The 12,938-nt window shown below is 40.1% G+C and overlaps 1 protein-coding gene across 2 annotated transcripts in view; it reads right to left on the bottom strand.

Annotated features, from left to right (window-relative positions):
• The window catches only part of tanc1b (tetratricopeptide repeat, ankyrin repeat and coiled-coil containing 1b), a 99,896-nt gene that overhangs the window by 31,102 nt on the left and 55,856 nt on the right, over positions 1 to 12,938 (bottom strand). For both annotated transcript variants that reach the window (XM_030757757.1, XM_030757758.1), the window contains exons 6-7: positions 11,158 to 11,347; positions 6,417 to 6,743 (exon numbers count right to left, since the gene is read on the bottom strand). In XM_030757757.1, coding sequence (XP_030613617.1) covers positions 6,417 to 6,743; positions 11,158 to 11,347 — 517 coding nt within the window. The remainder of the gene's footprint in view (positions 1 to 6,416; positions 6,744 to 11,157; positions 11,348 to 12,938) is intronic.

Raw genomic sequence — 12,938 nt, 5'->3', positions numbered from 1 at the left:
CCCTTTGAAACTCTCCTGTTCTGTGTTTCCCATGACAGAACAGAGAAGAGGACTGAGCTCCTTTGCTCTAACCGCCCCCCCAAACTCTCCAACTTGACTCCCCCTCTCCTCCTTACAAGGTGAATCCGCTAAAGAGGAGAAGGGACTCAAATACTCCCTTCACATACCTTCCTGTTTTTATAGTATCCAGTTAAACTGTACCCGCTTTGCGATTTTGTATAAATAAATCAGTCCCTGACTGTTCTCGGCTGATAGCCGATAAATCTGGTTTGATTTTGATATTATAAAATGGTTTTAATAGCTTTTCACAACAACTGTTTGAACATTTACAGTAGACACCATTTATGTAACACAAAAGAGAAAAATTGGTCATCGACATCAGTAAACATCATCTTACTTGCAAAGAGGCTGATAACAGCACGCACTGATGTTTGGCCCGTGCATCACTAGTTAGTTCAAGATTTGCAGTCTAATTGTGTAAAATTTCTCTACAACACAAAATATTTGGTTACTATTGTATTACACAGAGTGAAGTTTCATTCCCACTGTGTTAAGTATTAGGAGATAATTATTACTGTGATAATTACAACGCCTTATGTTGAGTTCAATGTTATAACAATTTACTTTAAAGAACTACTTCTATTACCACTGTAAGAGCTCCAATAAGCCATTTCAGCTATGAATTTTTGACTATGATTTTTAAACTCTGTGGTTAGCTAATGCTCTGTTCCTTTAAGGTTGGGCATTTGATAAGCCCTAATCTGTCAATGGAGTGCCACGGAGCAGAATTTTCAAACGGCTCTCAAACTGATTGATCTGTAATGGATTTTATTTTTCTCCTGCTGTGACGGCCAGACCAAACAATTCTCTGAAAAAAGGGCATGTTGGAAGACGTCTCTGTGACCTTTTCCCGGGTGCTTGAGGATGTGAATGGGCTCATTTTTTCTCTTTTTGTTTAGACTCAGTACTAAACAGATCAATGTACACATAAAGCCGAAGGCAGAAGTGAATTTCATCTCTACCTGGAGACATCACAAGACACCGACAAAATGTTGGCATGTCTTTAAACATGACGACGTAGCCTAAAACAATATACTAGATAATATGGTCTCAAAAACTACCAGAAAAGACAGCAAAAGAGAGCAAATGAGATATATCAGCATCAGAATTTTAGATTTAAGGGCTCCACCACCTTATGACTTTCTAATTACTGTGTGACCTTTGCAAACATCTTTAAATCAAAGGTTGCATTTATGTGGTTAAAGGTTAAGAGGACTTCAGTCTAATAAAAACACAAAAGCATTCAAATTTTACCTCAACAATGTTTTAGGAGACAAACAACATATCCTTGAATTTGCCTTTTAGCAGTCCACAGTCTTGGATCTATTATCATTCATGAGGAGAGCTCGGCGCACGAGCTTTGCCAGAGGAATGTATGACTTTGGAGTACAAACAAGCAATGAGTGCGCCATACCTGACTTCGTCTCAAACCGCAAAGCTCTGCTGAATAGCTAAACACCACAGAAGCATTGTAGCACCATTCCTCAGCCACAGTGACCCTCACTCAAATCTCCCTGTCTGAGAAACCCGACCACAAGCAGCTCAGGCTAAGATTTCAAAACCGTGGAATTCCAGTGGCCAATACTAATATGGCCCTTTGATACTGTAAGCCTTTATAAAAAAAAAAAAAAAGTTCCAGTGACTCAAAAATACAATTCTCATAAGCTAAGTATAATGAAGAGAAAAGATGGCAAAATACAACACAGATGAAGTGAAATTTCAGCAAAACAAACTAGTTTATAGATGCTGTGGAGTCTGGACTGCAAACAATAAAACCGTGGAAACACCAGAGGAATGGATTAACTTACATCTCCACATATTACCACTTCTGATGTTGAAATGTAATGTCAACAATGCAAGTATTTTATTTTTATTTACACTTTCAGCACAGAATTGATCCCACAGCATTGTTTTTCGGTTCAATGGAACTATTTAAAGGAAACCGTGTTTGTGTAATGCAGCTTATCAGAATATTTGTTGAAGCAGTTGCTCCCTTTCCTGTCATCTGACATCTACTACTGATGGTTATACAACCGTAACTTGTAATCCTGAACCAAAAATGACGAGAAATGGGATTTAGCGCTAAACTCGATATCAACAATTGAACACCACAAGCCAAAACCAAAGTCATTGTGAAGCAGCGAGTTAAATCTCTTGGAGAAAATGTTGCTTGTTGGTTTTAAGCTGTCTCAGCAGGTTTTAAATGGCTGGCTTTGAAAAGAGGAGAAGATTCACTTTCACAGGAGGTGAAATACAGAAGTTCACTCAAAGCACTGTGAAGCCCTGGAAAAAGCTGTTCCCGTTTATTTTAGGCTCTCAATGCATCTTGAATGCAGTACACCTGCCAGGTTTGTTAGAGCACATGAGCAGTTGTTGAAAATGTGCACTCAGATTATTTCATGTATTACCATCTTTAAACACAATATTTTGATGCTAGATGAAAATAAATGACAGATAAAAGTTTTAAGAACCTTTTAATTTTGCCTCAGAAGACACAAAAGCAAACAGTTTCCTTTAGGAGTAGTGCAAGAATATATGCGTACAATTATAAAGCTCTGCTAAAGAGAGAGCTACATGAATCCCTGTTGCTCTACCAACATTTGTGCAATTTGACACAGCACATATTGGCGCCACAAAATGGTGTTCCCACCAAAGCCTAGGGACACCCACACTACATAATACATCTGTGTGTACTCACCAAGGCAGTGCAAATGACAGTTCTCAGCAATATGCAGACATTCCTTTTACATGTATACCTAGAGTTCAAGAGGCCCAGTAGCACATCTGTTGATTGGCATCAGACAGGTGGCCGAAACGCACTTTGACACTAAGAAACTATGACCTTTGTCCAACAACGAGCAATTCTGAGCCATTCTCTCAACTGTTTGTTTTTTTCTTCTTAAGCTCAGTCAATCAAGTCCAAAAAGTACTGTGTGTAATTTTGTTTGGAGAACTAATCGTGTATGTATGATTCCAGATACCTAAGAACTACATCCTCAAAAATAATAATAGTAATCAATAGTAATCGTAAATAATAAAAGATATTCAAGTGTTTCCCATACCCTACCATAATCACAGATGGGCTTACCAGCATTGGACAAATGAAGATGTGAGAAAAGTTGCCTGGTCTGATGAGTCTCGATTTCTGTGGTGATGCTTGAATTGTAGGGTCAGAATTTGGCACGAACAACATGAAAGCATGGATTCATCCTTGTATCAACAGTTCAGGCTGGCCGTGGTGATGTAATGGTGTGGGCCTCTTAGTACCAACTGAACATCATTTAAATGTCACAGCCCACCTGAGTATTGCTGCTGACCATGTCCATCCCTTTATAACCACAGTGCACTAATCTTCTGTCTATAATAATGGGTTCACTGTACTCAAATGGCCTCCACAGTCACCAGATCTCAATCGAGTAGAATACCTTTGGGATGTGCTGAAACAGAGATTCACATCATAGCTGCTGCAGCTTTGTCAGCTGCAGCAGCTATGATGTGGTGGAGATGATCATCAAGGTAAAATTAAAAACTACTAATAGCATTACTGTAGCATGAAGCAATTAAACAAGCCCTAAATGAACTGATGATTGTTTATCTGCTTCTGTCTGAGGTCGTGCACTGGCATATTTAATCTTCATGTTCCTATTTAATATCAATCAATAAAATAAAGGCAAATGTACAGATTAATCAGACAGCTCATTATTTCATATGCTGGCACACAAAGACAGGACGAACAATAGTATCCAAGGTTCTGGCACACAGAATGAATGCACTAATGATGAATATATATTATGTGTCACCGTGGTATCACTTCCATTTAGCTTCTTTTCTGCTTCACTCATTGCTTCTTTAGACTCATTATGATTTTTTCTTTTTTTTACTGAAAATGATTTCCTTGAACAGAAGCGCTGTCCCTGCTACATCGTGACACCAACACAGGTTTTTAGACAGTGTGACGAACCCCTGGGAGAGAACATCAAGGACGTGGCGAGACAACTTCATTTATGGCCCGAACCAATCTAAGGTGTGCATTGTGAGTGGTCTCAGAGGGCAACGCTGTATAATTATGACATCAGCCCATAAACTCTGGGAGGACAGACGGAAAACAAGCACACATAAGCAGCCAAACATTTTCTGCTCTGTTAGATTTATGAGCCGCTCTGTGTCGCGGCCATTCAGGTTTATGTCGCACACAATAATGATGAGAGGTAAAAAGGGTATGGACTCTTGGAACAATAGAATTACCAGTCAAGAGCTAAAGAACAACAGATTCAACTGTGGGCTGCAGAAACTCTATCAAAGCAGTGGCCACTGTGTGAAATACTCATACACAAGCTAAGGCTTACATTCTTTAACATATTGGTACCATCTATTAAACCTTACAGCTTCTACAGCCTGTCTTCATGCTCTCTTACTCTTTTACTACCTTCACAAGATACCTGCTGCTAACTGTAAATGGCCTTGAGTAGACATTACACAGTTACATTCCTCTGGCATGTTCAATAGGACCTGGGACCAGATTTTATCAAAGAGAGAAAACAATCTAGAAGTAGACACAAGGGAACTATATTTCATCAAGACCAAACCCAAGGGAGGCAGGAGTCAAGTATCTGAACTTCAAAACATTGGCAGCTGCAAGATACAGACTAAAGAGGTAAAGCAAAATATATTCATTTAAGATATTAAAGATACAGTCATATAGGTTTAAAAAAAAAAAAAACTCTGTCTCTGTCTTGTCCGGTTGTTTGACCTAATTTCATTTATGTTTTTATGCTTCTTTCCACAACTCTGCCCAGGCTTGCCCCCGCTGTGATTTTGTCTCACTGGTGGAATTGTCTACTTGCAAAATTCAGTGTAACAAACATCTCACCTGCACTATATGCACTGTTCTTTCAGTTTGCTCCTTTGCGCGGTACAGTTTGAATCTTCTCTAGAAGAGAGCGTTCCTCTCCATCTTTTTTCAAAGAACTCTACCCTTTATTAACCACTCTAGTCAACCTGACAGCTTATGCTTATTCAAATGTGTATCCATCCTAACAGTAAGCATGTGCAGTTCTGCTGATTATGGAGTAAAATCATTAACACAAGCTTGCATACAGTAGTGCCTGATTAGTTCACGATTCACTGACACATCTAAATCCGAGATGCACCGACTGACTGACCGGGAACCAGAATTGGCCAATTTTCAACATTCTCGGCTCGGACTGGTCAGGCTCCTGTATGTGCGTAGCGTGCACAGCGTTGCAGGCAAATAGTCGCAATCATACTCACAGCTACGAACTAACATGTTGTGAAGACACAGAGTTTGCCAAAGGCAGGGGGACCAGTGCAGGAAAACATTCACAAATACACACTCAGGAAGTCACTTTCCCAGATGTGAATGTGGACATTTTAAAGAAGCAAGCAAAGGAAAAGTGGCCAAATCTAAAGCTATCAGAGCTTTGCACATCCTGAGATTAACAGCGCTAAGGAATATTAGATCCTTAATAAAGGAACTAATATTGGCCTTGCAACAAACTGGCAACCTATCCAAGGTGTGCCTTGCCTTTTGCCCAATGACAGCTGGGATAGGCTGACCCTCAATTGAATAAGGAGCAAAGAAGGTAGGTGGGTGGGTAGTTGGGTAGTTGGGAAGGTGGGTGAGTAAGCGAGTGGGTAAGAAAAGTAGTGTGTGACTTGTTTTTGACTTATATTATGAGAACCTTTTTTGTACTTGATTTTACACAAGCTTAGCATCAAACTGTGTTTAAGCTAAATTATATACAGGAAAATGCCAAACATACTGCTGTCTGATTTACCAAAAATAGGCCAAGGTCAAAAGAAATAACAGTGAAAGCAGAGGCACTGGTGTGAGGGAGACCTGGGAATAGAATGGGGGGAAAAGACATAAGGGAAAAGAGGGTAAGGGGCATATCAACAACTGTGACAGCTGTGTGGATATGGTAAGCTGAACCACAACAGGGAGGTTCCAGGGCAGGAATGCAGAACAGATCAGCCAGACCGGAGCGTGTGCTTAGGCTTGACATGGCAAGGCAGTGCCGAGCCACAACACACAACAGCTGTCTAATCCCAAAACTTCTGCCTTGATACTCCTGTTCTGAAAAGCACAGCTTGTTCTTTGAACTACTAACTTCATATTTCTTCTGTACCTACCACAAATGCTCTCACCCTTCGGTGTCTGTCACTTGCTTGGATTAAACTGACATGCCACTTGTCAGCCTCTGGCACAGGTCATATCACAGAATTACAGTCTTGACAGGCAACACAATGCAGTCACAAATGAAAAGTACACAGAACCTTTCCTGTATACTTCTTGGCATCCAGATGTCAAGAACTCAAAAACTAAGGAGTCTTACCTGCTACGGAGTTTGGCCTCGGCATCATGAGGGAAGCTGATGTCTGTGGTGGATATGCAATGGGTCCCTCAGGTGAGTGACTTGGAGGCTGCGGTGGTCCTGGAGCTCCAGTAGATATGTTAGGGTGCTGCTGGTCCGTCCTGGATGGGGTGTCTGCTGGTGTTGCTGTGGCACTGCTGGAGTCTTCTTCGGCCACAGGAGAGCAGGTGTCAGCCCGCACGCTCTGTGCCAGGCCATGGCGACTGCTGCCTCTTAGGCTGCCATCTTTACTCCACTCCAGGCTGGAGCCACTGCGGTCATCATTCTCTGAAGAACTAGTGATTGTGGCTGAGACGAGATAAAAAAAAAAAGAGAGAAGGGAATTTGAGTAAGTGAGGGAGGTAAAATGAGGGGAAGAGACACGATATACCCGAGTAATGGTCTTTGTGTGCGATGAACATTTATCCGTCTTAATCTCTAGTGAGACACTGAGCTGTAATGGAACTTTTAGCTTTGAATAACTTGGTTCGTTTTGATTGCCCTTATCAACAGTGCTCAGAAGCTCATTTTATATTTACAGCAATGGTCTTCTTGTACTTATGAAACTGGGAAGGCAATAATGCACAGATTTATAGAACTTAATATATTGCTGATCATCATTTAAAATATTTAGAATCACAGTGTAAACAGCAAGTGCAAACAAGGAAAAATGGGGGGGGAAATGCAAATGAGTGGAGGGAAAAAAAAAAACCCTGAAAAAGCTTTTTCTTCCAGTTTAGACAGGTGTTTCTGTTATGAGAACAACTCCTTTAATCCCCCCTCGGGCCAACACAGCGACCAACCACGATCTTAAAAGCCGAGGAATGGGCCAAACTTGCATGACGACAGGCAGCTGGATACAGAAACATCAGCAGAGTCAGAGTACTGGAGCTGACTGGCCAGCCAGCTGGCCGTGTTTGCATCACCCACTGCTAATCTGGATTTCATCATGCCGCGGCACGTTGCATCATCACTAATATTAATACAACAAACACATCCTGGACCTTGTGACTCCTGCGCTGGTTGCCTGGGCAAATATGAAGTCCTCTCGTTACCGCAGTCACTTCAAGGCCTGCACGGAGCACGGCATTAAAAGTCATCATGATGTAAAGGAGGTTGCAGTTATTGGCAAATTGGATGAATTGCAGGACCTTGCAAAGAAGAATATATAATTGTTCATTTAAACTTTGTGAAATTTTTATTTTTTATTTTATATATCTGCACTATGTGCAGTCATTCTTTCAGGACGGTTACTGTACAAGTATCCTCCTCCAGGCTCATCATGAAGGACTGTATAAAAGAGCAGTTTTGTAAATGTTAAGACATTGCAAAGTCTCACTAATTCCATCAAGGGGCTTTTAATGCAAAAAAAAGCCAAATTAATGTGCTTTTGAAATCAGAGTCAAAGTGAAACTTCAAAGAACAGAGAACATTAATCACAGGCAATCAGTCTGACTTGTGGACTTTGTTCTTTCTTTTCCTTCCTGCACAGTTTTATTAAGAAGGGTGGGTGGGATGTTGTAGACCAGTGGCACTTTACACCCCCCTTCTTAAAAGCACTCCACCTGCTCACTGAAGTGCATAGAAGGCTAGCATATCATATTCAGTGACGTAGCAGTTTAATTTAACATCATTCTGCTGAAGATATAATTTAGTGCAAGAATCTGTTAGTAGTGAAGGAGCCAGTCAGTCACAGCTTCAAAGTTTAGCTATCTTTGTGTGTATGTCTGTGAGCAGCTAATGCACCCTCTCACCACTCTGTGACTACAGCAAAGAGCTGAAAGAGGCACTGATTTCCACTAAGAACTGGGTTTCGTGTGGCATGATTCTACTTCATACTGTCTCGTTTCACTAACTTTCCTGCAACCTGCGTGCTTGGGTTAAAACCACACTGGTAGTGATGGCATTCTTTCACAAAACTCATTTTAATTTGGCTCAAGCAAAGTCGTTGAGTGCAACTGACTACAACACATTTGGCATGAAAGCACATTTTATCCTGGGTGGTGTCAAAGCTCCAAGCTGGAAGATAATATATCACAGCTTACATAAATTATTCAGCACCTTAGCAATGATATTGCTTTGGGGGGGCAGAATGACTGAATCATAGTAATCAGTTATGTCAACTCTGGAGTATTGGAAATCTAAACTATTGTGTTAGATTGCGCTTTGGCATGCATTACTTTCTCTGGCATAACTATCATGTTCATCAGCTACCTAAAAAAAAAAAAGAAAGCATAAAATTTGATATTCTTGTTAGTTCACATAATGGCAAGGTTTATAAAATTTAAACCTTACTCTCATCTGCTGACTTTTTCCCGTCAAGGCTACTAGTGACTTTGGGGAGAGAAAAAAAAAAAGGAAAAAAAGGGGGAAAAAGTTCAACTGTGGATAAATCCAACATCATGTAGTTACAACTTGCTATTCATTCCTCACTTAGAATGGAATCCTAGCATTTTTTTTTTTATAGGCACTGGAGGCTTTGTGAGCAGAAACGGCAGTTGAATTAATGCATCAATAGACTATGCCATCTTCCTGTCAGCTTGAGTAAATCCCCTGACGTCTTACAGGGCTATTACTATAGATACAGCACGTCAGACTGTGGCAACTGTCACCTTAATATCGTCTCATACCGAAACAGCTCTCTCTAAACCCAATGACGTACATGGTGAAGGATGAATATAATGTGACACAGATGGCATTCAGTCCCAAAAGGTTCAACAGAATGATAAGTGGCTGACACTGCACAGGTGTGTTTTCTTTGTTCTAACTCAAAGTGCAGATGAAGTAAGTCAGAGCCTCACACAAAGTGATTAGTAATTATAAGCAATGCTGCAGAGAGGACATGGTGTCCATGCTAAAGTGCAGAATATTGGACTACTAAGGAATCAGCAGAGCTGTTGGTATTATTAATGTTCTCATCAAACCCAGCAACCAATGCAGACACTGGTAAGCTATAAGTGACAAATCGGAGGTGGGTGTTACATTTTTGTCATTGCTATGAGTTGTGCCACTGGCGCATGTAGCACCAGGCTGCTTAGTTATGCAGGGCACATGGCTGAAAGGGTGAGGTGGGGACGAATTTACACAGATCCATGTGCACTAAATGAGGCAATGGTGTAGCCTTATATCTAAGCTATGCGTGAAGAGATTATTTTCATTGGGGAAAAAAAAAAAATCTTCCAAATATGTCATTTGGATGAAAAGAGATGAGCAGTGAGAAGTAGTAGTTTAATCAAAGCCAGGAAAAAGTCTTCAAGGCCATTTATGTAAATACGAGTTAAATGCCACCTATTTCCACTTCTGACCTGCTACAAAGTATTTATGTCATTTTCACACATACAGTGCAACCCTGAACTCCTCCAGCCACTACCACATAAAGGAGAATGTGAGAATGCAAATATCCAGTAGACCACACATTAAATATTGTTTGATCTGTCAGATTACAAGTACAGATGCACTGATTGACCAGCCAGGGACCAGAACCGGACAATTTTCAATTTTCTCCACCCAGAACTTTGACTGTCCAATTAGAAGCCAGCCTGTTACATGAATGCTGAGTGGAGATGATAAAGGGTCAATGTTGTGTGATTTGGTGAAGTTATAAACATACTGTAAAATGATGTAAGTACCTAACATTGGTTTTGTAATATAAATCTGCTGCACCTGCTTTTATTTGCCTGTCAGGTAAAAGTAGGTGCACAGCAACTCATTTTAAATTAATTATTTGTAGTAAAGTTTATTTTTGTTTGTACAAGCTGTCAGTTAAAGTTCTTAGAGAAAAAAAAAATCAGAATAAAGTGAAATTGTAATCTGCCAAAATAAACTGCAATTGGCACATAATCCAGTCTGTGATGGACTTGTTCTGATGTAGGAGGAGAAAAAAAATGCAGGTTATTTACTGTATTCCTAGAAAGTCCTAAGTGTCATGTATGCTGCCAACTGCATGCTCTACCCAGGCAGCACTCTCTGCAAAACCAGACTGATGATTTCCAGCAGTAAGAACAGACCACTGGGTGCTGCATGTGGGAAAGGACAGCTTTGGAAAATGTCCCGACCAGATTCCTCGACTTCATGTATGAAAAACACTTTGCATTCAATGCATTCTGGGCATTTTATGCCTTACTGAATGGTAATAGGTGAAATTGTGAATGTGTGTCTGTGTGTGAATTTAATGTTATGTTAGATCTACACTGGGCCAAAACTCCACAGGCCACCTTTGAGGGCTTGAGTTGTGTCAGTAGATTAAAATCTGCAAACACATAGAGACATTTATGAAAAGGTAAGCCCACACTAAACAAACACTGCTAAGGCGGGACACAGGTGATGAGAATGTACTTTCAGTCAGATATCGTTCATGGTGTGCTCAGAAGACATTAGCCAGTCCAACTAGAATATTTCACTGAAACACATGACGGCTCATCCACTGTTCACTACAGGGCACAGGGACCTGAACACTGAGCATTTTCACCACTGACAAGAAGAACATCTGTAACAATGTTAACCAAAAACAACTCACAAGACAATGTAAAAATCAAAGATGCAAAAACGAGACTTAAACTTCACTTAAATAAAATGTATTTAGTTTAATTACACTGCGCTATAAATTGAGCCGAAATTCGTGGTGCACATTTTCATTAAAAACTAAATCCAAACCTTTTCCTTGTAACATAAAAGCTGCAATCAGAGAATAATGTGGGAGCTATTAACAGGCTTTTCTCCTCACCTATGATCCCACTGTCCTTGCTCTCTAGTGTGGAACTGGGGCTGGTGATGGTCCCACAGGGGCTGGAGCGGCTGAGTGGGGGACGGCTCGTTGTGCTGTTTAGGGTCGAACATGGGCTGTCAGTACTGGGAGACGCCGTGCTGCTTGTTAGTGTGGAGCAGGGGCTGATGCCCTGGCTAGTCAGAGAGCACTGGGGAGAAGAAAGATTTTCTCTTTTAAAAAAAAAAAAAAAAAGAGGGTTAAGGTACACCAAGAATGCACTTTACTGATCAAAGGTGTCAATGAAGAATGAAGTCAGCTGGCAACAAGTTCACATTTTTTGTAGCCTGAGCAGCAAGAAAAGAAAAAAAAAAAAAAACATACAACAAAAAATTATTTTCAAACCTTATTTGGAAGGAGTATTGAGGAAAAATTCACTCTCTACTTTGACCTGGATCATGTGAAAGCAATGCAAAAAATTCCTTTGCAAATAAACAAGTGTTTTACATGTGAGCATGACACCCAAGCCGAAGGGCATAAGCACTATAAATGGAGCAAGGCTTAAAAATTACACACTTATATGTCTAGAGGAACCAAAATAAGCCTGAAGAGAATTTCACAAGGGAAGAAGTCTTTACTTTGTTGCAACACAATAGATACTCTTTTTTTTTTTTTTTTTTTTTTAAGGCCATCAAGCCTGTCTGACAACCATACAACAGCTAAATCTTTGTCTGAGATAACCGACAACCATAGAAATCCTAATTAAAGCTGGTTTGTCCAGTTTTCCCCCATCTTCCTAGAACTGGATTCTGATTCCAGACACAATACAGTGTAGCTCATCATTGTCCCAATAAGATGCAAACCAAAGCCTTCAAACGACTGATTATGGCTTAGGAAGTTTGGAAGCAATGTTTCATAACAAAATTCAGCAAATTTAACTTTTCTCACCAAAGGGCAATTAATTTAGCATGCAAAGCTAAATTAATCTGATTACATGCAGACATTTTATCATTCGCTGCATGTTTTCACATAAAATGTTCCAATTAAAGGCAACTGTTGTGAGACCAGGTCAAATTAAACAAGTCCCTATCTGGAATAAACCAACTTTGCTGCAGATTTATTTGTTGCCTGGGGGGAGGGGGGCATTTTTGGCTTCACAAACCACAAGTAGGTGCTACTAAAATGTGTGTTTCTCAACTAGGGTTGTACCAATATTTATAATACATGTACACTGGACAATTATTGTGGTCAAAATATGGTATGGTATTACCCTGATATCAGTAGAATAAAAATTGGTTTTCTGTCTTTTTGGCAGATTAACAACTGAAAATATGAGTGTAAGGGAATGTAACTGTAAAAAGCATACAAAAAGAGCAATTACTTATAATATCATATGTTTATAATTAGGATGATATAAATTTTTTTAGTATCAACTCTGGCATAGCACAATATTCCCAGCCTAAATACAAGCCACTAATTGGAATCATCCCATACCATCAAAAGACAATTCCAGCCTGCTTTTCTGTGTGTATTATTTTAATGCATGTTGGTACAGCACTGGAACAACTGCAGTACTTGCTTCACATACACAGAGATTTGTTTTTTTTTTTATGAAAATTTTTTCCTGCATAACTGGGGAAAAAACTGGGTGGGGCAGACTGGCAACCAAAAAAAAGGTGCTGTCAAATATAAATTCACAGAAAGTGAGCACACCTATGCTCACGCAAATTTAATGAGAAGTGTGACAGTCATTCTTGACCATAGGTTAGTACAGTGGCAAGCTGATAGCACACAAACAGGAG

The sequence above is a fragment of the Archocentrus centrarchus genome, chromosome 21, assembly GCF_007364275.1.
Source record: "Archocentrus centrarchus isolate MPI-CPG fArcCen1 chromosome 21, fArcCen1, whole genome shotgun sequence".
NCBI classification, from domain to species: domain Eukaryota; kingdom Metazoa; phylum Chordata; class Actinopteri; order Cichliformes; family Cichlidae; genus Archocentrus; species Archocentrus centrarchus.
The sequence above is the reverse complement of the archived record's forward strand: the minus strand, read 5'-3'. Positions and strand labels throughout refer to the sequence as shown.